The sequence below is a fragment of the Pituophis catenifer genome, unplaced genomic scaffold (genome assembly GCF_029215685.1).
Source record: "Pituophis catenifer annectens isolate HBS135680 unplaced genomic scaffold, rPitCat1.0.hap2 SCAF_7, whole genome shotgun sequence".
Classification (NCBI taxonomy): domain Eukaryota; kingdom Metazoa; phylum Chordata; class Lepidosauria; order Squamata; family Colubridae; genus Pituophis; species Pituophis catenifer.
In genome coordinates, this window is record NW_027256887.1 from 63831006 (window position 1) to 63857112 (window position 26107).

The following is a 26107-nucleotide window of genomic DNA, read 5'->3' on the forward strand; positions in this document are numbered from 1 at the left end:
AACCAGGATCAACAGCACTGCGCTTCCAACCCGACTCATGAGACTAGAAGAGGATTATCATAAAACCAGGTAATGGATGCATGCATTAAATGGGGTAGTTTAAGAGAGGATGTCTTAAAGCAAACTTTTAATCTGGCAGATTTCTTGGATCTCATCTTGCAATTTCATCCTTCCCTCAAAGTTCTCAAAGAAACAGGATTAAGAATTGGAATTTATTAATTCTCCTTAATAGCAGGTCACTCTCCTGAATGGCTTTTAAGGGAATTAAGTAAATTCCTGGAGAAAAGAGGTGTTATCAAGGGATATTAGTTTTGACTACCCCATGGCTGACAGCAATGTATCCCCAAATGCCACTTGTAGGGGAACAACAGCAAGAGAGACATATATCTTCACCTTCTGTTTGTGAGCAAACCAGAGACATCTGCTTGGTAATTATGAGAAACAAAATACTCAATAAAGTTAGTACTGGCTTGATCCCAAAGGGATATTCTTATGGTTTGATGTTCTGGATGTTCTCCATTTTATTTTAATGTTCTTCCTCTTTTTTTTTTTGTTGAAAATTGTTCTCTCATGGTTCTTTTTTTTTAAATTCTCTATATGCTCTTTCCAACAAACAGCATTTTGGGGGGGCAGGGCAAAAATTCAAAAAGGTTATTTTGACTGGTGACTTCTGAGGTCAATATAGTGAATTGGGTAGACCTTTTTTAAAATCATATTTAGCATATAGTTTTGATATTTATATCAAAATATCAAAATCTGATATTTGATAAATTTGCTTTAAAAAAAATATCCTGAAATTATTTTACTCTTAACATTCATAAAAGAGAATCAACTGCTGCTTCTTAATTCTAGAATCCTGTTATCTGTTGCTTTGTTTCCTTATGTATATGTTGTTGATGAAGACAAAGAAACAGCTCTGAGGAAATCTTAGGTTTCAAAAGAAAATACTCAACTGCCTAAAGAAAACTGAGTGGTGTGTAGAATCCATTCATTTTGAGATAGCTTCTACTTAAAGAATAATTCATTTTGAGAAACTTTCCACTTCAAGTGTAAATGTCAGGGTGATTAGAATAATGACTGAAAATGTACTCAGGAAATGAAATACAATGAACATTTGCATAGTCAATGAGTAGCATCTTTTAAGCTGTTCCTGATCAGGAAAAAATGTCTGAAAAGGACACTTCATGACACTTTACGGCCAAGTCCCCTGATGTATTTTTGGCTAGGAATACATTTTTACACTGCCAGATCGTGGAGACTAAGAAGTTTTATACATTTTGTGCAGCAAACACATAAACCCATTTGGAATTTTGACAACAATTTGGATCCACTTCTAAAATGGCTGCCATTGAAGACTTGTCCATATACAAAACAGCCACCATGGTGGGCATGGCCATTCACAAAACAAGAACTCACTAGTAAGTAAACTGATGAGCAGGCTCTCCATCTCCCCTTTAGCCTTCCAAAACTGTTTTCTAAAATAGGCTCCTCTTTTGGCTCAGTGTTGCCCCACGCATTCTTAATTTCTAAGCAGAAGAATTAGGCTGCAATTTTATTTTCCAACCATGCTAATGAGCCCATGGGAAATGATTGCATAGATCATGTAGTGCCTGGAAACATTCTTAGAAATAAAGTTGATCTTGAAGTCTGGTGTTTTGTTTGGCAGCATGTCAGCTTCCCAATTAGTGCTTATGTTAAAATAATGTTAATTCTAATTAAAAATCAGACATAGCAGGGTGCTTGTTTCTCAGCAGGCACAAATGTATGGTATTTTGAGGTCTAGGGGTATCCTGTTAAGGTTTCCAGTTACATCGATGGTTCTTAGGAACCATGTCATTGATATTATTATATTTTATGCTACTTCCTATATAAATGAATCTCAGATATTATAAAATATAAATGCATGATAAAACGGTTGGTTTAAAAAAAATAGGCAAGAGAAAGAAACCCTGGGAAATGAAAACAAAGGCTAGCAAAAGAAAAACCTTTTATCCCACATTCATGTAAAAAGGCCTAGGTCAGGGGTAGGCAACTGTGGCCCTTTTACAACCTGTGGACTTCAACTTCCAGAATTTCTGAGACAGGCTATCTCAGGAATTCTGGAAATTGAAGCCCACAGGTTGTAAAAGGGCCAGTTGCCCACCCCTGGCCTAGGTGAACTGTAAATCTTAAGAAGAATGTAACAGGAAGTGCATAATGCTGTTCACTAGACAGAACATTCCAGAAAACAGCCATCATTACAGAGAAAGCCTCCGTGTAGAAACTGCAATATGGAATTTTGTGGTTCCGGGCACACATAGTTGGATTTCTCCTGAAAATCTCAATAATTGAGGTCTATAAGAGCCAGTTTGGTCTACTGGTGGTTCAAGCATCAGACTAGAAAGCAGGAGACCATCAATTCTAGCCCCACCTTAGCCATGAAAGGCAGCTGGGTGACCTTCAACCAGTTGCTTTCTCTCAGCCCAACTCATCTCATTGCATTGTTGTGGGGAAAATAGAAGGAGGAAGGTGTGTTGGATATGAGTTGTTTGTAAAAATAATAAAGGTGGGATACAAATAAACGAATAAATAAAAATGCCTTATATATCACATGTAAAATTATTAACCTGATTAGGTAACTAATTATAGCAATGAAGCTGCTTTCGTGGATGTACATATACCAGTTCAGTTTCCAAACCAAGTATAAAGCTAGTCCCATACAACACATATCACAATAATCTGAGCAATATTAATGTATGGACAATAATAGCTTAGCAGTCTTTGTTTAAGAAACATTTTAGCTGAGCTTCTTTTAGGTGTTTCTCACCTCAAAGATCACTTAGACATCCAATTATATTGTTTACATTCACAGATATCTTCTATCTAGCATTTCCAAGACAGAGTGACCCACTGAGAATAAGCAAGGTTTTCACTTCTATTTACACATTCTCCACTTTCTTAACATTAAGTATCAATTAATTGACTTATATTTTCTCCATCAATTCAATCAGAGGGTGATTTAGATATTGTAAAAAAAAAAATAGACATGAGTAGAGCAAACATATTGATGATTCCTTTCCCAAAAATGATTGATAACTACCTCAGCAGCTTCATACAGATACAAAAAAATAGCACTCAGGACAAAATAGCCTTATGGTATACAACAGCATAGTTGCCAGAATTCAGACATTAATACCTTTTTATACAATTCCTGCAAGTAGGAGCAGAACTATTGTACCACAATAAACCTCCCTCCCTCCTCATGAAGAAAATCCAGTAATTTATCCATGTTGATATTATCCAAAGTTGTTGAGATATAAAACGGATTGGACAGAATGGCCTCACTAATGAAATCAAATTGCAAATTCTGTGAGATGTGTCCAGAGAATAAATTAATGAGGGAATGGTTGAGTGGGAGAGTGAGTGAATTGAAATATGCATACCTTTGCAGGTGAGGTTCATTGAGATTGCTTCTTTTATTTCCCCCAGCCTTTCAAATCTCTGGTTATGGAGAGCCGCCTGCTCATTCCCATCTACATTATTTCATTCTTCCAAGCATCAGGAGCCAGGCAGAGTAAGTCTGATTTCTGTTTATATTTCAGAATGAACACTAGAACTATGTCAAGGACAAACACTAATCTAGTAGTTTTCAAGTTGTGCCCCTGAGATCCCAATTTTCCAGTGCAAAATACAACCAAAAACCATGGTATATATATAATGTAGATGCAATGGATCACCAAAGAGATCTCCTAAACCCAATGCTCAGCCATCTGCATGTTTGTAAAGAGATCCCTGAGTAAAGATGCAATCAGTGATCCTCTTCACTTGTTGCTTGATGGTAATATTTTCATCCATTCGCTTGCCTTTTCCTTATGATTCAGACTTAAAAGAAGGTAGCAAAATGAGTAAAAGCTGATGTTTCTTTCACCTTCTCCTTTTAACTGTTCACTTACAGGGCCCCACAAAGCAACAGGGTGATGTATAACTGGGTTTACTAACTATCATGGTGGGTAGTGGGGCCCTTGCTTTGGAAGGTGCCAAGATATTGAACCTCAACTCTTTCTTCTTCTTCTAATTTTTTATTGAAAAGTTTTACAAAAAACAAAAATTTTCCTCCCTCATATTCCCCCCACCCTTTCCCTCCCCTCATCCCACCCTCCCCCCCCAGACTTCCCAGAGCAAAATACAAAGTGTTTCATTTAACAATCATAAAATAGATTAACCTACTTATCCTCGGACTGCTAACTCCCCCCCTGAAACCTTAACTCCGCTATAGATAACAAAATACTTCTAATACTTAACATTCATTCATAAGCTATTTGATATTTTTTTGTATGATACTTATTTTGAATATAGTCAACTCTTTCTTCTTGTTCAGTGTGATATGAAAGGAAGAGAAGAAAAGGGCTCAAGGGATAGTGGGGAAGTGGCTGAATTGAATGGATTGATGGGTGGGAAAGGCTTTATCCCACATTGGTTTTTGTAAATAAGCAGAACTATCCCACTGTTTTCTGACCCAAACCCAAATTAGGAAAATATGGTTCAAGTAAGTCAGTAAGAGAAGGGGAAGTTAATAATTTACATATGACAAGGAAGGTGTCAGCTTTGGAAGCCATATTAGACTGGAACGCTGACAGAAGGGCCAGAAGGAGTAGAAGCAGGAGCTAACTTGGGTGTGAGGTTTCCATGAGAAAAAGCAGGCTAAATGTCAGAAGCATTTTATATAATTTGTTATTGAAATCAACAGACCAGTTTATAAGGAAAACAGTAAAGGGCGACATAGTTGTTTACCCATCATTGGTTAAACCCCATGATATAATGAATATTTCTTTCTTAACCAAAGTGTTGCCCAATGGCTGGCCATATCCATAATATCTTTTCCAATAATGAAATCTGCTCATCTACTAAAAAGAGGGGGGGAAAGGGGGAGGGAGGAATAAGCCTTCTTTTGCCTGCTCAGCAGATCTGCCTGGTGCAGTGAGTTTCACATAACACAGAATGAAATGACACAACAGATTTTCACCTCTCTACTAACAGAATCTTCAAATCTGGATTGTTTATATGACTCATTTGAGACAGTCATTTGCACCTGGATCCCTGTGAAAAATGCTATGAAAGGGCAATGCCAACTCACTGCTTCGGTCAAATATGAGTAAGTAATCAGTAAAATGCATCTAGAAGATAAAAGCCAGTTTGCCTTGTCTTAGGTCTATTCAAGTCATTCATCAATAGAAAAAAAAAGGTTTCTAATCTCTTGTCAAAGAAATATGTAGAATATTGGTTTCCAATGACTTCTATAAAGCCACCAAGCTCATTGTCTTCAACACTCTTAGGAAAATATTGACTTTGAATACTTACATCCCTGCACCTTAATAATTTACAACTTCTGTCTTATAAGAATTGTATTAGTCCCTGAGATTCTCAAAATGTGGATAGTAACCACTCCAAGAGATCAACACCAATTTTGGAGTTGATAGTAAAACTTTTTTCATATATAGTCTTCATCAAAATAATCAAGCTCAATTTTTTTTTAGTATTCTTAATTTTTGGTTAAGTCACTCTTCAGTTAAAAGTTTAACAAGTTAACTTGTAACACAATTGATACTATTGCAATCTGTAAACAGGGTTTCTCAACCATGGCAAGTTTCCCCATGTTGGCTGTTATTTTATTATTTATCTAGATGTATTAGCTGCCCAACTCCAATGGATTTTGCAATGTGTACAAACTAGGGGGGAAAAACCCAAAAATATAAAATCAGTTAGTCCAAACTAAAATAATATAATAAATCACATAATCTAATAAATCTAATAAATCACATAATCAGCAAAACAAAACAGAGGCCTTAAACAAATCATCAGCATCAAACCCAGGCCTGGGACCAAAGCCAGGTTTTCAAACCTTTCTGGACCCCTAATAGAAGGGTCTAAGACAGTGTTTCTCAACCTTGGTAGCTTGAAGATGGGTGGACTTCAACTCCCAGAATCCCCCAGCCAGCAGCGCTGGCTGGGGGATTCTGGGAGTTGAAGTCCACCCATCTTCAAGCTACCAAGGTTGAGAAACACTGGTCTAAGACAATTCACCATGGTCTACTCACCACAGCCAACTTGCTGTGATCAACTTATCATAGCCAAATCGCCATGGGACAACTTGCCACAGCCAACTCACTACAGGACAATTCAAATGCCGCAGGACAATTCAACGCTGTATTGTTTCATTCAGTTACTTTTATTATTGGTGACCATGTTTTTGTCAAAAGTTTTGTAGCTCTTGTATTTCTGATTGACTTTCTTTCTTTTATTATTATTGGCCATGGTTCCAGCAAAATTAATTTAACTTTTGTATTTGTTGAATTGTCCCGTGGCGAGTTGGCCGTGGCGAGTTGGCTGCAGCCAGCCTATTAGTTTTATAAAATATTTAAATTTATGCATTAAAATTTGTCAGTTGAAATGTATCTATTAAAATTTTGATTTGGTTCTATAATTTGCTGTTGTTCAAAAGTAAATTTATTCATCCGGAGTATCTAAAATGGGAATAGCAGACTGGCACCTGAACATGATTTATCTGAAAAGAATTGGAAGCATGCTTTATTATGTATTCTGCTCAGATGCTGCCTTTCCTTTCAAAGAATCCAGGATGTATATAATACAAATGACGCCCTACTATACCAGAATTAAAACACAAAAAATACTATTTCAAAAATAGTAGTCCTGTAGTCGGATTTCACTTCCAAAATTTGTGTACAAATATTTTTCCAGCATATTTCTTCCAAAATCCATAGTTGGAATGCTGCTTCTAATAAAGTTCAGTTTCAAGCTATCACACCATAGGACCAAAAGGCAAGATCTCCTCAGTTAATCTTAAAATATAGATTTAGAGATATTGGGAAATTTCTCTTTTATCTATTTCATTCTGAATTTATGTTAGTTTTATACACATAAGCATCAATATTCCAAATTGGGCCTGGCTAGAGAATAATTCTAGCAGTGATATTAAATTAATAACCTATTCCTGCATGTGAGTTATCTGATCCTACAACGGCTATCTTGCATTGTGTGAATAAATTGTTTATGTGTAAAATTTAGAAATTTGTGTGCCTAATGACAAAGTCTTCCTTGTAGGAAACCACCTAAGACATGTCAAATGAATGGCACGAGCATAAGGAGCTATAAACTGATTCTTGAGGTAAGTAATCCTTTCACAAAATCCTGGTTAATGTGAACAATCTTTTTACAAAAATTGTTTTCAGTATATGATGTTTGAAAAAACAATATTTGATGAAGCACGCTTACAGCTACAAAGTGATTAATCCTCCAACACCAAAAAGTTCTTTGTCCTTTGGCTGCATATTTCAGCATATTAAAATTGCCTCATTTCAAAATATAAGGCTGAAGTTTCTGTTTCAGTAATAATTTGACTTGTTCACTGATATCAGTATGTGAAGACTTAGTTATTATATACCACTCATTCTTCTCTATATTGCTTTGATCCATTCCCTTTACTTTGGCAGAGGGGAAAAAAAGAATAGGTCAACTATCACCAAAGCCACCAAACTTCTAAGGATATATACAGTATAACAGTTAAAACTGATTTAACAGTTGTGGAGTGATTTTATTTACTTATTTCAATAGAAATTGAATTCAAATTGAATGTACAAGTAAATATGCAAACACCATCTCTCCATCATTAAAAAAAAACAATTATTACCAAATTTCCACAAAACATTAATTAGAGGAAAAAATGAATAGAAAGTTATAACAAAAAATATGACACAAAATATCCAAAAGAGGGCTGTGGAAATATTTACAGATCCCTTGCATCCTGGACATAAATTGTTTCAACTCCTACCCTCAAAGCAATGCTATAAAGCACTGCACAACAAAACGACTAGACACAAGTACAGTTTTTTCCCGAACGCCATCACTCTGCTAAACAAATAATTCCCTCAACACTGTCAAACTATTCACTAAGTCTGCATCACTATTACCATTAATCTTCTCATCGTTCCTATCACCCATCTCCTCCCACTTATGACTGTATGACTGTAACTTTGTTGCTTGTATTCTTACGATTTACATTGTTTCCTAGTATGATTTGATTGCTTATTTGTACCCTATGACCATCATTAAGTGTTGTACCTTATGATTCTTGACGAGTGTATCTTTTCTTTTTATGTACACTGAGAGCATATGCACCAAAGACAAATTCCTTGTGTGTCCAATCACACTTGGGCCAATAAAGAATTCTATTCTATTCTATTCTATTCTATTCTATTCTATTCTATTCTATTCTATTCTATTCTATTCTATTCTATTCTATATTATCAAAATCAAGAGTTGTAAAAATTTATCTTCACAATTCTTTTTTAAAAAATGAAGTTAAAATACAGTTCCAGGAAAAGGAAATTGGTTCAGGACCATGATGCCATTACAAAGAAGATCCTTTCTCTCTTATGAAGACCAGCCTAATTCCACATTAGGAATAAGAGATGGAATGGAGAGCCAGGCTAGCATACTTTCATAACTGAGAAGAAAGCCTCACCTCTGAATTGCATCCTCTTCTATTGAGAATCTCAATTTAGATACCGTACCTATATTGGCCTTGAGTCTCAGGAATAATTGAACAGATAGACACAATTTGAAGCTTCCTGGGTAAAACATACTTAGGACTTTAAAAGAAACTGGTTACATTTCCAACCTAAATAAACCAGAAGCTCTTAAAGGCTGAACTTCATTAAATTAAAATGCTAAAAAAATAGGAGTGTCACCTAACTTTCAACAGAAATCTGGATCAGTATTCTGAACCAACTACACTTTTCAAATCTTCTTCAAAAAGTCCCTGTAGAATAGATTAATGTAAGACTACAAAGAAAAACCAAATCTTGTAATAACAATATCAAAGAAATTACAAAGAAATAAAAGCCAGCTCTAGGAACATTAATTAAAGTTATTTAAAGACACTTTTTTGAGATTGTGAAGAATGTATCACGATACACAACACACAATCATACATATGCTACAACTCAGAAATGCATCCCAAAATAACATTGTGAAGATGACCTGCTGTAGTACTACAGTACGTCTGTGTGAAAGTTTCCTTACAAATTATATAACTGAACAGTAAATCTCCAATTTTAATTAAGAACATTTAATAGCCATACCTATCATGAGCTTACAGAACATCATCTGACATACTTTCATTTTATGTACTGTTCTTTGCAACAACATCTGTGATAGAATAACTGGTTCTGTTCTTAATTAACAGTGCTATATTTGATTTTAGGATTACGGCTTGACTATTGTAGACACTATTCTCTTCGTTGTGTCTTGCTATACTGGGGAGAAGTGGATAGAGGTTCATAATCTCACAATAAAACCATTTCAGAACAGTAAGTTGAAAATGTCTGGTTTGAGATATTTGATACTTTGCCATGTGCTAGTTCACTAGATTGTATGATATACTTTCCTATTTGCCATTCCTATGATTCCATGTGCTATATTTCATGTAGCCAAAATAGCACTATGCAATGGAAATTAGGTTCAGCCCAGAGAAAAAGTGTAACAGTCATTGTGACATATAGGCAACAGCTGTTATCTTTTATTTTAGCTATTAATGAGAGACATTCAACCAATTAAATACAGTCTTTGTTAAATCGGTAGTGGAAACTCAAGGATAATGATAGCTTTGGACTGAAATAATGAATAATGATGTGAAGAAGGGGAAAAAAGTAGCAACAATCACAACACAAGTAGGTCATAATTCAGTACTATAATGAATGCTTGCAGCTTCTCAAAGCAACTGAAACACTTATCCAAACCCACAGCTCAAAATATTCAGAATGTATCATGTATCAAGAACCTTCCCATGTCATCTGACCTTATGTATGCATGTGAATGAAATATTTCAGCCAGGATCGCTGATGAGATGAAATAATGAGGACTGTGAATTTTATGCTGAATCAGAGCAGACTCAGCATAAATATTGTTGTGTCCAGGGGTGGGCTTCAAAAATTTTAGCAAGGGGTTCTCTGCCCGGTTGCTGGGTGGGCGTAGCCATGGTGGGCATGGCCTACTTGGCCTTCTGCACCATGGTGGGGGGGGGGCTTTTTGCCCTCCCCGGGCTCTGGAGTCTTTCTTCGAGGCTCCGGGAAGACAGAAAAGGCCTCCCCAGGACTGGAGGCCCTCTGGAGGCCAGAAAGGCGCCTGTTTCTGGCCTTCCCGAACTTCCAGTAGGCCCGTTTTTCACCCTCCCCAAGCCCTGCACTTAACTGCATCCAAAACGGACTGTGTGGGGACTCCTGGGAGGGAAGGGGTGGGGTGGGTGGGGCACTGCCAGCCAGAAATGGGATTTGGGGGTTCTCTGAACTGCACAAAATCTTAGTTAGAGGTTCTCCTGAACCCCTGCGAACCCCCAGCAGGCCACCCCTGGTTGTGTCCCATATTCTGGAAAGGACTTGAGACCACCACTATTTTTTCCATGAAGGAATACCAGTTATATAGGCATTATATAACCTTCCAATTCTGAGGTCCTTCAGATATATTGCACTTAAAGCTCCTTCAAAAACCCAGCCAACATGGTTAAAAGCCATGAGAGTGGAAACGTGAGAGTTATAGTTGCAACATAATGAGAAGATGCCAAGGTAGGAAAGTTGCACTTTATCAAAGGAAAATACTTGATTCACTCATGGTTAGATCAAAGTCAGCTTACTAACTGACTACCCAAATTTCAGTAAAACTTGTCAAATGTAGTTCTTCCTTTAATATGAGATAAATTTGTTTTTAACTGACTTGGCATCAAGATAATAGTGTAGGGATTGTACAATCACTTCTCATCGTATTAAGACCAGGAACAAGTTCAACTTATCTCTTATCTTCTAATTTCAAACTCTATTGTCTCCCACTGTACTTATCTTTGAGGTCTACTCATCATAATGACCATAAATAAAATTAGAAGTTTGTTTATTCGTGTCAGAAGCATCACAATTAAAATAAAGCATACCATATGACATAAATTTAAAATATAGAATTCAAGATCAAAATATGTACGAATTAAGCAGATCCTGTCCAGAAACCACAAACATTAATTGTGTTCTGTCGCACTGCCACGAAGTCCTCAAATATATACTGATTGGGATGTGTGTTATCGTCTGCATGTCATCACAATCACAAAGAGCAGAAGCCACCTAATAGCCCCCATTTGTTCAGAGTGCCTCTGGATCTTGTGGTACCCATGCACAGTCTATTCAACAATTTCCATACTTCCCAGATTTCATCAGACCCAGGTGCAGCTCAAGCATTGTTTCCATTTAGTATTGGTTCTTTGTAGCTTTCCATAGTCCACTCTGCTTTAAAATTCTTCAAAGTCTTCCATTAACCTAAGAAAGCTTTTCCTGAATTTTAATCTCTGATGAGCTGGTTGTAGGCCATAGAGAGGGAGTTGTTGAGATAAGTGATGATTTGAGCTTCTGTCTGTATGCTGCTGTTTCTCTGTGAACAGCAGGCTGGGCAATGTCGGCTAGGTGGTAGATCTTATCTAGAGGGGTAGATTTAAGGCATCTGGTAATAATTCTTCTAGCTTCATTCAAAACAACATCTACTTTCCCAGCATGTGCTGATTTATACCAGATTAGTAATGATTGTATCCCTTGTGCTACGTTCCACTGTTAAATGAAGCTGATAATCTGTCGTCATGTAAAAAGAGCCAGGTTGTTCAAATCTGCCCACTATATCACAGCCTCCCCATTTCTGTCATCATCGGGTTACCCCCAGATGCTGCTGTGACAATTAAAGTCTCCAGTGACAAATTTTATTTTATCCTTAATAAATGTATTAAATTCATCACCCTTGATCTCGTTTAGTGGTGGTTTATACACTGAAGTAACCATATATTTTCTCAGCTCTACAGTTATTACTTCTATGTTATTTATTTCTGATATTGTTGTGGACTTCACAAAAACTGCACCATTGGTGGAACCTCTCTGCTACAAACCACATGCTCTGTATTTTAGGTCTCTGATGGTTGTCTCTGTGAATCTGCTGTATACACTGGACATCACAGTTATATTTTTGGCACAAGTCCCGCAATAGTTCTTCCTTATATATAGACAAACTCTCAATGTTTACTGAAATAATAGTCATCTGTGGACCTGAAAAGGTCCTTTTTGAGATACACATAGTGTCACAGGTGAGAATGAGGACTTTGCTATGTTTGGGATACTTCTGGACAGTGGTGGTATTCAGCCAGTTCTATCTGGTTCGGGTGAACCGATAGGGGCGACTGCGGGATGCGCCACCCACCCATGTGGACATCATGATGTCCCATTTTCCCACATTTTTGAGGCTCTGCACATGCGCAGAAGGACTTGCGCATGTGCGGAAGATGGGCACGTGCACATTTGCGAACCGGTAGGGAAGGTAAGTGAATACCACCTCTGCTTCTGGATTGAAAGCCAACAATAAGCTGTTGCCCAGGGGATGCCTGAATGTGTTAACAGCATTTATTCTTTGGGGAGGCAGTTTTCATGTCCCCCTTTCTTCAGGGACGCTCCTTTTAATCAGAAGTTTATTTATCTCAATACCCTATTCCAATATGGCTTTATCTCCAGCAAAATGTGCTATACTACCCATGATGCTTAAAAGACCACCTAATCCAAAGTAAGTCTGCCTGTCCTGAGAATATCCAAAGACAACCTGCTCAGCACACCATCATGGTGTGAAGTTGGGGGTGGAGGATGCATGGACTGGAAAGCAAGCCTTCTTTCTGGTAGTCTTTACAGTCAGGAAACACTATGAGCCAAGTGATATGTTTGGCTCTTCTAGCATTTAAGAGGCTAGTTGGTTTGGTTTTCACGCAGACTTTTGTTGCCCAGTTGTATAGGTGGATCATCACATATTCTTCCTACATCTGGTTTTATTTCATTATTTAGAATATTTAAATGATCTAATTGAAACAGTATGTCTTTGGGTGGCAAAAACATTGTTAAACAAAGATCCATAGGAAAACAACACACCCTAGCTGACTAAAACAATTAAATCACAGTCAGAACTAGTATATACTGTATTTCAGCAGTTGGGAACTCAATTCTAACCCAAGCATGCATGGAAAGAATAAAATCTTTAACTGCCTTTCTAAAGAACTGCAAGCTTGAAGCCAACTGTATATTGGGGGAACCATGATTCCAAAGTGTGCCACTGTGGGTTTCATAAGTGATAATCAGCACTCTGAGTTGCACCTGGGAACCTATAGATACCTAGTGCAGCTCATGGAGTAGAGGACTTACATAAACATAACAAGCCCCACCATTGCAACTGAACTTCCAGATGGTCTTTCAGGACAACTTGATGTAGAACACATTGCAATAATCCAATCAAGAGATGACTAACGTATAAGTGTCTATGAGAAGGTCCAGGAACAGGTGCAACTGATACACATGCAATGGTGCCTTTGGTCACATTCTTCAAACAAGAACTGTGAGGCCAGAAGGACTCCAAAATTGTACAACGAATTTGAGTGAGATGGTGAAAGCCTACTCAGAATCATATTTGAGGTCTCTACAGTTCCAGTGACTTAGGGCTACACTTAGTTTTGATAGGGCTGAGCTGGAGCCTGTTTTTCCTCGTTCAAGCTTTTATTTCATTTACTGCCTTTCTATAGTTTGCATCGTTGTTTCCTGCCAAGAATCATGAGATTAGATAGCATGAAAATGTGATGTATGAGTAATTTTTTTAGGAAGTAGCAAACACTACACAATTTGACATCTTGAATGGACAGGGCCCGCCAAAGAAAATGCACTTCCAAATGCTTCCAGCTCTAAATTAGAGAGAAGGGGTGTGTGGATTAAAAATAGCCCTCTCTTCCTAGTTCTCTTATTGCAGCTGTTGTGGCTGGGTCTATAGAAGCAATAGCTCCAAAGGGAATCCCTGTCACACACATGTGCACATACACATTAAATGTTTCCCCGCTTTGATTGCATTTGATGTGGCAAGGCTTCTTTACTCACAAAAATATTTCTCCTCAGATACCTCCAGCAACAACTGGTGTGAGTTAGAGAAGGGGGTAGCATGAACACATTCCTTCCCATCTCCTTGCAACTGTTGTGACTATGCCCCCAGCAAGTTGCAACACAGAGGCTCCATAAACCACTGGAAGTATCTCTTGATTCCCGATTGTGCAGTATTATTTCAGTTCTGCTTCTTGACTGGATAAAACTTCTTTGCCCATCAAAGTGTTCTAACTCAAACTCGTTCTTTGTCTAATGATGATAATTGTAGTAGATTGGAGAACAATTAGGATTATTAGGTAGTTAGGACAATTACCTCTCTTGCTGTTGGACTGCTGCTTTGTGGCCAGCTTTACACAGAAACGGGGGAACTGGTCAGAAAATAATTATATTCTTACTGAAGTTTATGATAGCCACAAGATTTAAAATATATAGTATAACTACTAAGAAATTTCTTTTTTGCTTTCAAAATTAGTCCAGCTTCAGCCTCCTTGCAACTTTCAACTGGAAAATGCCCACAAGCCTTCCTACAATTTAACGTGGACACTTTGTGTTGTCTCCCACTACCTAAGCGAAAAACTGGAATATGAAATACGGTATAGAGCAACTTCTTCTGGTGAGGTAAGCAGGAATATTTATTTGTGGAAGGCAACAACTTTGAAACCCCTGGTCATTTTTTATTCTGCAACTCTGCTTTGGATTATAAGCAATATGGCGTAGGAAAACAAAACAATACAATACAGTAGAAGTACAAATGCATAGAAGAAATATCAGCTATTCTTGAAGCTTGATAACAATCGGCTGCAGCCCAAATTTTTGGCTTGCTTCACATACCAGTCTAAGCCACTGTATGCTTAACCATGCTTTGATGAATAAATCACAATTAGACTTAGACTTAGAATAACTTTATTGTCACTTTGAATGTACACTAATCGGCATATATTAAAATGAAATTTTGTTACACACAGCTCTCAAAGGGTCATCACCTCCAATATATACTACGAAAACATGACAAAATAAATAAATACAAAATTATGCATATATCCAAATATCTTATATGACACAATGAAACAACACAGTCTAGTTTAGATGTATAGATGTACACGGCAAGAAAAACGAATCCTGCGAGTTTACCAGACGGATGGCATAGGGAACAAAGCTGTTACAGAATCTGGTAGTCCTGCTAGAAATATTTCAAAACCTCCTCCCAGAGGAGAGCAACAGAAACAGACCATAAAGTGGGTGTGTGGGGTCTCTAACAATGCTTTGAGCTTTAAGCACATAGAGCTTATAAGCAATAACAGGAAGCGAGCTTCCTATAATCTTTTCAGCTGTCCTTACCACTCTCTGTATGGACTTTCTATCTGAGGCACTGCTGCCACCAAACAAAACAGTGATGCAGTTTGTTAAATGCTCTCAATTGTGCCTCTATAAAAAGTGGCCAGGACAGAAGGAGAAAGATGTGCCCTCCTCATCCGACACAGGAAATGCAGATGCTGGTTTGCACACTTCACTAACGAGGGCCATGGGTCATGGGCCATCAAAGTGAACAGTAGCAGACTCAAGACACAGCCCTGTGGAGAACCTGAACTCAAGGAGATGGAGTTGAAAACTTTTCTTCCAACTCGCACAAACTGGGGCCTATCAATAAGGAAAATTGCCACCCCAAATGCCACTGATCACCAGTTCAAATCTTTCAGGGTGATGTAGCTCATCTTAATTTGCAAGGGTGTCAGGAAGATGAAATGGGGCAATGGGGAGATCTCTGAATAAAACCTTAGTGCTCCTTGGAGTCATAGTGTTCTGTCCCCCTTCCCCACATAGGCAAACACACAACCAGGCACGCCTGCCAAGATTTTATTAAGCAATCAGACTAGAAACCCTTGCAGATAAGAGTTTTGGCAGTAAACTGCAAAATGCCTGCCAAGTCAGTTTTCACTCACAGTAAGCAAGAGAGAGTTTATCCTCAGTCCGGTTCAGTAGCAAAAATTAATCCATGAAGCAAGAGTTAGCCAAGGTCCAATCCAAATATGCACAAGTCAGATTTCAGGTAATGCGATGTGACTCTCAGATTTTTTAACTTTGACCGTCACAGAGCCTGAAGAGCAATCACACCCACTTTTATTCCTTGTGGGGTGTGGCTCAGTGACTCAGCTCAATCTCTGGCCCTCCCACGCCTCTTTCGTTGCTGTGCACGCTTCTCCCTCCGACGCTGCCTGGGATCAAGCCAGGATTCATCATCCTCACTTCCTATCTGTTGTTGTTCCGATATGCTTTCCTCCTGGCATATCCCAGGCTGTTCCTCTTGGCCTTTGGATGGAACCTGAGGCATTGCCAGAGAGGAGGGTCCTGGAGAGGGAGGCCTTATCAGTTCTTCCCCATCACCTTCTGAGTTCTCTTCCTCTGTTAGGACAGGCTTGGGAATCAGGGTCACAACACATAGCTAGTATATAGAATCTATAACTAGTATTGCAGTAGTATCATTAGAATGGCCAAAGCTGGAGTATTTAAAGATGGGAGGGACATATTTTAAGCCTTAAGACCTATAGCTATAGGGCTATGAATTCTCCATCATAATTTGGTGGGAAATATACAAATGTTATATATACTACAACTACACACAACTCAAATATCATTGCTTTTGATTCCATTTTGCAGAATGACACAATCCTGCCCATAATTCAGGATCAGAAATGGCTAGTAATGGAGAACCTTTCTCCTGACACAATGTTTGAGGCAGCCATTCGTGTCAAAGTAAAACAATCTGAATACTACAACAGCGTATGGAGCAGATGGAGCACGCCTCCTTTAAGATGGAGGACAGATCTTGAAGGTAAGGTGCATAATAGAAGGCTTGGGTCATCTCTAGAGAACATGTTGAGATGATAAGTCCAAGAACATCATAAGTAGAAAACTCAAGAATGATATTTAACAATAATACTTGACCTTAAAAGAATTTTAAATAAGAAATCTGGTGATGCGCATATGAGTTAAGATGTGGGAGGAAGTTTCAGGCAAACAAACAAATCTACAAATTAATGTACAACATGTTGAATGGGCAGATTCTAAAGCACCTGCATCTCATAGATGCAAAATTAGGGACAATTTCTTGCCTGGCTACTTTTGAAGATGTTTACTCAAAAGCCTAATTTTCTTAAAATATTGCATTTATACATTTGAAATTTTTAGGCCATGCTCACAATCCTTTTTATTAGGAATGAACATGTATTTATTACATGTTCATGTAATAAAATGTATTTATTATAATATTGATATAGTGCCATCTTCTATATGATTCTAGATGGTTTACAATCCTAGCATATAAAACAAAGCAGTGAACATTATTTTAAAGAAACGTCTCTAAAAACACTTCCATTAAACAAAACAAACTAAAATTAAAATCTGAATTAGGAAGTGCTTCTAACTGGATTACACACGCACAGCACCTCTCTGCTGTTAATTAAAACAGCCAGTTTTTTTCAGGCTTCAGCCTGAGCTGGAAAAAAGAGTAGTTGAGCCCATTGATAGAAGTTAATGAGCCTCTTTTAAACTTTTGCATTCAAAGACTGCTAAATGTCAGATGTGTGAAAGATTAGATTCAAGTCTTTTGCTTCAGGATGCAAAAGGTCTCATGAGGAATTTTTAATCAGTATATTTTTCCAGGATGTTATTTGGGTTCCCAACTTTTGGGGCTTCAGCATACATCTGGAATTTATAAAAGCAAGTGTGATATAATGGTTATGTGTTGGGTTAGGATTGAACTAGGACAAACAAGTTTGAATCTTTCTTCAGACATGGAAGGTCACTGACAATATTGAGCCAGTGTCTATCTCTTAGTTCAACAAAGCCTATAGAATTGTTTATGTGGACAAAAATTAAACTCTGAAGGAATAGTGGGATATAAATCTAATGAATAAATACTAGCTTCTATGTGGATTCCACTTTTTCACACAATAGCTGCTATTTTTACCCTAAAGCTAGTGCAATGAAGGATGTCAACAGGGGAGATAAAAAGTGAGGCTGGCAAAAACTGTGACAAACATAACAAAAGTAGAACCTTGGTAATCCAGTTGTGGTGTCATCTTGATTTTTCTGGTTTCCTGTTTCCCATGGGTGCCTCTGGGTACAGATGGATTCAGAATTCCAACTCAGTTCTTTGACTTCAGAATGCTATGCTCCAACACTTACTTTAGATACAGACTGATAATATCAAAGACAAGTAACTAGTTCACAAAACTATTGCAAGTCAGAGATAGAATATAGGTTCCTCATGCTCAATAAATTAGCACCTATAAATGCACAAGGAAGGAGACAATAATGATTGTTATAAAATAAATACAACACAAATCCAGTCAAAACATAGAACATGAAAAGCAGGTTGGCTAGTAGCCAATCATCATTTTAATTTTTTAAAGAAGGGTTTGGCAAGTATTCTTAGAAATAAAGATTGTGCTGAAGATTAGCGTTTCCCTTTACCACATCTCATACGGATTTTTATTGCGGAGGTGGTTAATCTCAAAAACAACAAAGAACCTGATAGGAACGAATGAGTTTTCTGCAAGGATCATGATGCACATTAGGGAGGGCTGCTGTATACCAAAATAGGATCAAGGAGACCAGTTCAGAACTTCGATCAACTCTGAACTTCATAGGATGGTTTGGAGCAGACAACACTTACCTCCTATAGGGATGTAAATGGTAGAAAGGAACATTGTATCCTCTACTACTTGAAGGAAAAGCAAGACCAGAATAATTAGAAAATAATTACAAAAGCAATACAAAAGTTATCTTCCTCTTATTCATTAAACAAAATCTCAAATCTGCAGTGTTGTATTGAGCTGTACACCCCTGAACCCGTTTTGCTTTGCATAAGGAGTCTCCCTCTATATTCAGATAAGAGCTTCTTATCTTCAATCAACAGCTAATTTCTACTTATTTGTTTCTGGTTGTTTTTGTAGCATCACCACAAAGTGCACACCTTCGAATTATTGTAGCTGTTGTGGGGAGTTTCATTTCCATCTTCATCATTTTCTTGGTGTTTTTATTTCCAGCATCAAAATGGTAAAAGTGAGCTAAAAATTTACTTTTGTCCTCTTGCTAGTTTTATTAAGAGTTTTGTGCCCTGGTCCACTAATGTAGATTTCTACTTTGGCAAACTTTCAAATTGATAAGATGTATTTATACATAAATTAAGAGGTCCATTTAAAGACAGAAAAGTTTTATTTATTTTTGAAAATAGCAATAGCACTTAGACTTCACAGTGCTTCACAGCCCTCTCTAAGTGATTTTACAGAGTCAGCATATTGTCCCCAACAATCTGGGTCCTCATTTTACCAACCTTGGAAGGATGGAAAGCTGAGTTAACCTTGAGCCGGTGAGACTCGAAGTGCTGAACTGCTGACAGCTGGCAGTCAGCAGAAGTCGCCTGCAGTACTGCATTCTAACCACTGCGCCACCACAGCTCTATATATACCTACAGGCAGGGGCGCTTGGCCATTCTTTTATTTGAATCAAAAATGCCCTGCATGCTCAGCACATACTTTTTTTTATGTTTACAGCAGCATAGGGATTTCCTCAGAGACTATTCTCTGTAACACTTTGATTGACAATATGATCACATTAGTTTGTGTGACTATATGAACATTTCAGAAAGCACTACACAGAAGAACCCACCTTTGAAGAAACCTAAAAGATCTTAAACAGCTGATGACACTCAGCTGTACATCTCCACCCCAGGCCACCCCAACGATGCCCTTGAAGTGATGTCCCAGTGCCTGGAGGCCGTGCGGGCCTGGATGGGGAGAAACAGGCTCCGACTCAACCCTTCCAAGACTGAGTGGCTGTGGCTTCCGGCGTCCCGATATAGCCAGCTGGTGCCATCGCTGGCTATTGGGGGCGAATCATTGGCCCCCACGGAGAGGGCTCGCAACTTAGGTGTCCTCCTGGATGCACGGCTGTCTTTAGAAGAGCATATGACGGCCGTGGCCAGGGGGGCTTTCTATCATGTTCGCCTGATACGCCAATTGCGTCCCTTTCTGGATCGGGACTCCCTACGCACGGTCACTCAAGCACTCGTCACTTCCCGCCTGGACTACTGCAATGCTCTCTACATGGGGCTCCCCTTGGGGTGCACCCAGAGGCTGCAGTTGGTCCAGAATGCGGCCGCGCGGGGGATTATGGGAGCGACGGGGCGCTCCCATGTGTCACCTCTCCTGCGCGAGCTGCACTGGCTTCCTGTGGTCTTCCGGGTGCGCTTCAAGGTGTTGGTGATCACCTTTAAAGCGCTCCATGGCTTAGGGCCAGGGTATTTGCAAGACCACCTTCTGCCGCCAATAGCCTCCCACCGGCCGGTTCGCTCGCACAGAGAGGGCCTCCTCAGGGTGCTGTCGGCCAGACAGTGCCGGCTGGCAACCCCCAGGGGGAGAGCCTTCTCTGTGGTGGCACCAGCCCTCTGGAACGACCTACCCCCTGAGTTACGCACGATATCAGACCCCCGGACTTTTCGTCAGGCCCTAAAAACACACTTATTCCATCTAGCTGGGCTGGCTTGATCCCGTCCTCTCAGTTTTAATTGATTCGGTTTTAATTTGGGTTGTTTTAAATTATTTGGGCCACAATTATTTAATTGTTTTTAAATTGTTTTTTAAATTTTGTATACAATGTTTTATTTTGGCTGTGCACCGCCCTGAGTCCTGCGGGAGAAGGGCGGTATAGAAATAAAATAAATAAATAAATAAATAAATAAATAAATAAATAAATAAATAAATAAATAAATAAACCTGGTTCAAATGTCCGTGGTCATGTAGAATTAATTACATAGAAACCCAGGTTGATTATTACGATGGACATTCTAAAGTGGTTGATATAGCCCAATGTTTATGGAGTGAGTTATATAGGGGACAGCTCCATTAAGGAATTTTAAAAAACGTGTTCTCTATCATCATATCTGTTCAATTGCATGAAATCATATCACTTAAATGTTTTTTTGCTATTTGAAACAGAAGAAAGTTTTGGCAACATATGGGATAAATAAGATCAAAGTATGAGTGTAAAGATGAGTGATCATCACCTATGTACCAACCTTTATTTGATGCCCTTCATATATTTTGGAGTCCAGGTCCTATCATCCCTAATCAACATACTTAGGAAATTGTAGTCTAGAACTGTACTAGCAAATATGGTCAGTTGTTTCTTAAAATAATAATAAATATTGGGAAAATTTAGATATTTTATCTTCCCTTCACTTTTTGTGAAAAAGTAAGTGCTGCAACATTTTTTCCTTTGTTCCACTTGATTACATCTTTTAATTCTGAATATAGTTTGCATTTAACTTTTTTCTAATGAAAATATAATTCACTTTTCTGAAGTTCTGAAATCTTGCAATGCAGGATTTGTAATTTCTCATTATTGTGAATTTCTAAAAGGAAAAGAGGGTGTTCCATTGGAAATCAGTTAGTGCCAATTCTATATTGCCTTCCTCTGTGAAATCACTCCTTCCATGATATCCACTATCAGGAAATATGGCCAGTTTCAGTCTAGAAACCAGAACAACATTGTAAAAAAAAATTGTAACAGGATAACCACAAAAATACCAACACCCAACCTCTAAAGCAGGGGTGTCAAACTTGTGATGACACGTTGTCATTACATGATGTATCACAACTTTTTTCTCCTTCGCTAAACCGGGGATGGGTGTGGCCAGCACATGACGCATCCGGCCAGTGGGCCACGAGTTTGACACCCCTACTCTAAAGCATTCTGGAAAAGATGCAAAAATAAATAGAGAAATTTACTGTTTTGATCCAAATCTGCTGTTTCTGTGCTCGCTTGTGACTGTTCTCCAAACTCTTACTTATAGTATTTTTTATTCTCTTCCAATATGTACTTGTTTTAGCCTTAGAAAGAAGTTTAAAATCAACTTGCCAGATCCAGCTGAGTTCTTTCCATCTCTCACTGGTATCCATGGAGGAGATATCCAGGTATGGAGGCGGGGGGCTTAGAAATTGATGGATATGTAGCCTAGGACATGACTGCTATCTGGAAAAAAGAAAGTAGGCTATAGTTAACCTGATGCATGTTTCTCACTGCACATAGAGTAACATCTGGATGCAGGATTAAATAATTAAGCTAAGGTGAAATTTAACAATACTACTGTTAGTAAGTAATATTTATTACTACCAAATAAATGGAGAATTAACATAATTATGTCTTTAAATAATTGCACAAAAACGATTTTCCTTAAATTACTCATCAGAGATTACAGTACACTGTAATCATTGATTCTTGGTGAAATCAGTGTAGCCCTACTAAACAAATCTGTTTGTTTACTAACTGAATGTTGACATTTGTTTAGCAGTAGGCAATTGTCTTATTTAGTTTTACCAGTATTACTGATGTTATTAAAATTGTATATATGCTTATCAAAAAAAGAAAGACTAAATAATTATTTACCCACATTGTATGTATTCTTGTATCTAGTAGGATATGCTACTTTATCAATGGTGTTGAATTAATTGTACAATTCTGAAATATCCGTATTTCTATATATTTTGGGCTTCTCCAAACTGTTGGAATACTTTGAAATGGGTTGTATATAATTCTCATACATCCCTATATTTTATTTCGGTGTATGTATTTAGATCAAAATACATCTTCAATATCAACCTATCATATTAGCAAATTAGCAATGCAATTAATAAATTCAGGAGAATCAGCTTTCTCTAGTCCTTCCTTTCCCCCCCGCCTTTCCCAGTCATATATGGACATGCTTTATTTTTAAGTGTAGTTTCTAGCTTTAAATAGTACAGAATCAAAACATTCTGCAGGAACACTTTACATAGAGCCTATAGTGTCAATTAAAGTTGCACTTATGTCACTACCACTAGAGTAATGATAATCTGTAATAGATGACAAAGGTCAACTGTCTGATAAAATCAAAGCAACCAAAATGATATATAATATTCAAAACTTCACTTTCGAAATTTAGGTCAAACCACATGTTTGGCTGAAAAAATATAACAAAAATAAACTAACCTGGGAAGCCAATGCTCCTGTTTTTAGTTTTTATCAGAGTAATAGGAAATGTTTAACGTTTGCTTTTTTCTTCTGACACAAAACTGAAACAAAAAAAAAGGAAAATTGCCTCCCCTCCTTGCCAACAACACTATACAAATAACATTTAGCGCTTAGATCAGGGGTGTCAAACTTGCGTCGTCATGGCGGCGTCACGTGACATATCGTGGCTTTTTCCCCCTTTGCTAAAACAAGAGTTGGCATGGCCAGCACGTAACACATCCGGCCAGTGGCCCGCGAGTTTGACACCCCTGACTTAGATGAAGAATAAGGTAAACCACCATCCTCACTTCAATAAAGTTAAAGGCCCTAAGGTAGCTGTTAGAATCAGGGGTGGGTTCCAGTTACCTTTGCTACCGGTTTGCAACAGGAGCGCACATGTGTGTGCGCACACTTTGCTTGCACACGGTGCTTCTGCGTATGTGCAGAGCATCCGTGATGACGTCCGGGAGGATGGGTGGAGCTTCCCACCACCGTTACTACCAGTTTGCAAGATCTGGACCGAACCTGTAGCAACCCACCACTGGTTAGAATGCATAGACATTCTAAAAGGTGATTTTTTAAAATGTCATCATTATGTAATACATCTGCATCACAAACAGTTTTTATTTTTCTAAACAGATTAGAAGTTAATTTCACAATGTGTTCCTTTGCATGTACACAAAATGAAAGGGTAATGGGGGTATATTAAGATATCTACCTATACTTGCAGAATAAATGTGAGCAACCTAATTAAAGGCTGTTCTGCATATTTATTTAAAAATGCACATCTGGTCAGTTGTGTGTTAAACATGCCCAAAATTATCAGCTACCCCTTTTTTGCAATTCATTTAATTCATATATTTTAGTTTGGTTTAAGGTTTAGGAAACTTTAAAGCTCTAGGGAGCATCCTATGTATAGATGTCAATGAGAAGAGAGAAGAATAAAGTTTATGCCCTATATAGCAGTTACCACAGTAAGAACATCCATTCACAGTGAGGGTAAAAATGCTTGCTTTTATCTGCCTTAGTGTAATAAAGGAAGTGCCATTTGATTTAGGAAAAAGTTATTAAGAATTTCCCATCACCTCTTAGCCTCTGTCAGTTATTAACTGGCTTTCAGAATATGACTTTTAGAAGTGTCAAAGAGCCTGTAGAGGGGAGTGAAGTCACTTCACTTTTAGAAGAAAGAGATTGTAGGAGATGACAAGGCTGAGCCCGAGGGAAGGGTCAAATATGTTATAAGTCACAAGTCCCTTCACACTTTCAAGCGATCTAAGTCCAGCCACTTTGAATTCCTTCTTATTCTTAATTCCTATGCATTTCCTTAATGGTCACTTGAACAGTTTCTTGCAGCAAACTTAAACTTAAATTTCAAATACAAAGTTGTGCTAGTTTACTCTTCTCCATTCCAGTATCTTCTAGTTATGACCATGCTAGTTGGGGTCAAAATATCTGGAAGACACTAGGCTGGAATAGATTGCTTTGGGGGATGGGTGTCAAACTCACATCATCATGGCGGCATCACGTGATGTATTGGGACTTTTTCCCCTTTGTAAACCGGGTTTGGGCATGGCCAGCGCATGATGCATCCGGCCCATGGGTTGCGAGTTTGACAGCCCTGCTCTAGGGAATATGGTACATGATGTTATTATCTATGAAATATACCAGACAGATAGGTTACAGGTCAATTGCTTGTGGAAATAGGACAAAATTTCTTGAACATCTATATGTTAAGGTATGAAGTCTGCACTGCAGTTTATTTTGAATACTAATCCCCCTTTCTGTACTTTTCCAACCAGCAGAAGTGGTTGTCCTCCCCAGCATCCATTACTTCCTTCCATATTACAGCTGAAGCTCCCAATGTCTCTATGTTAGAGATAATTCAAAGTTGCAGCAAGAAGTCCTACCTTCTCCCTCCTAAGGAATGCTTCACAAATATTGAGAACATAACAGAGACCAGTGGACAGTCCTCAGGCAGCTGCTTTACAAACCGTGGCTATTTCTTTTTCCAGCATCTTGATTCCCTTGAGGTTGATTCCTGCAAGGTGTATTTTACTTATGATGCTCAGACTCGTAATGATAGTAATTCCTATTTCCACAAAGAGCTCCATGAAGCAAGTCACAATGTCTCATCTTCTATCAACATCATGAGTAACCAGGAAAACGATGCTTTTCTTCAAGATTATTCAAGAGGCAGTCTTCCATCAGGGAGTGACTTCCCAATAGCATCACCGGTAGAACAGAATGAGAACACAGAAGAGAGAATTCCTCTTGTCTTGTCTTCAAAATCCCCTGAGCAGTATTCCATAGATGATTCAAGTGAGCCAAAATCATCTAGCCGCAATACTGATGGAAGAGAATTACTCAGAAATGAAGACTTATCTAACAATGTTATGGGAAATAACAGGTTCATGTTTTCAAATCAAGGCCAATCCAATAATATCTGCAGAACTGCATCCTCTAGCCAGATCCCCAGTTCTTCAGAAGCCTATCTGTCCTTGCGGGATCTTCAGAGACATTACAGTCATCATTCTGTCTAAGGCCATGATGGGAAGCCTCTTTTGAGAGCAATATAGTTTCTTTATATATATCATTCACTTGTTCCAGTCAAGGAAGCAGAAATAGATCTCCATTCTTTTGACATGATTTCTAATAAAAGAATGGATAGAAGATTTTATACTTTATAGGAATGTCATTCAGAGAAACCTGGCTGGCTGACTTCCAGCCGATGTCACAGAACCACCTGTCACAAGAAACGGACCTCTACATTCCTGTGCTGGCTTCTCCCTTTTTGTGGGCTCCGAAAGGACACAAAACCGCCTTGTAGAGGTGGCAAAGCTAAGGAGGGATGCTCTGAGAGGTCGCAGGAAAGATTGCAACTCTCCTGCTGAACCCTGGGGCTTTTGTCCCTCTATGCCACGGTGAGAAGATGCAGTCTATGATGGCTGCCACGAAGCTGGGACAGCCAACTAACATCTAAGCACTGTGCAGATGTTATGCTATATGATTGAACATATACAAGTGATTTGAGGAGGCTTGGACAACCCCTTGGTTTATTTAAATGGATTTGACTGATT

At 38.4% G+C, this 26107-nt stretch overlaps 1 protein-coding gene across 1 annotated transcript; it reads left to right on the plus strand.

Annotated features, from left to right (window-relative positions):
* IL2RB (interleukin 2 receptor subunit beta) lies at positions 1-25570 on the plus strand. The gene is made up of 10 exons (XM_070947693.1): positions 1-69; positions 3469-3553; positions 5017-5131; positions 7099-7162; positions 9260-9365; positions 14452-14597; positions 16635-16809; positions 18935-19037; positions 21871-21955; positions 24830-25570. Exons 2-10 carry the CDS (start codon positions 3487-3489, stop codon positions 25568-25570), a joined length of 1602 nt encoding a protein of 533 aa, XP_070803794.1. The 5' UTR covers positions 1-69; positions 3469-3486.
* The last annotated feature ends 537 nt before the right edge of the window (positions 25571-26107 follow it).

Coding starts and splice junctions, on each gene's coding strand:
- IL2RB (XM_070947693.1), top strand. CDS start 3,487: ATGGAGAGCCGCCTGCTCATTCCCATCTACATTATTTCATTCTTCCAA. Junction 5,132..7,098: donor ACTGCTTCGGTCAAATATGA/GTAAGTAATCAG, acceptor TCTTCCTTGTAG/GAAACCACCTAAGACATGTC. Junction 9,366..14,451: donor AATAAAACCATTTCAGAACA/GTAAGTTGAAAA, acceptor TTTCAAAATTAG/TCCAGCTTCAGCCTCCTTGC.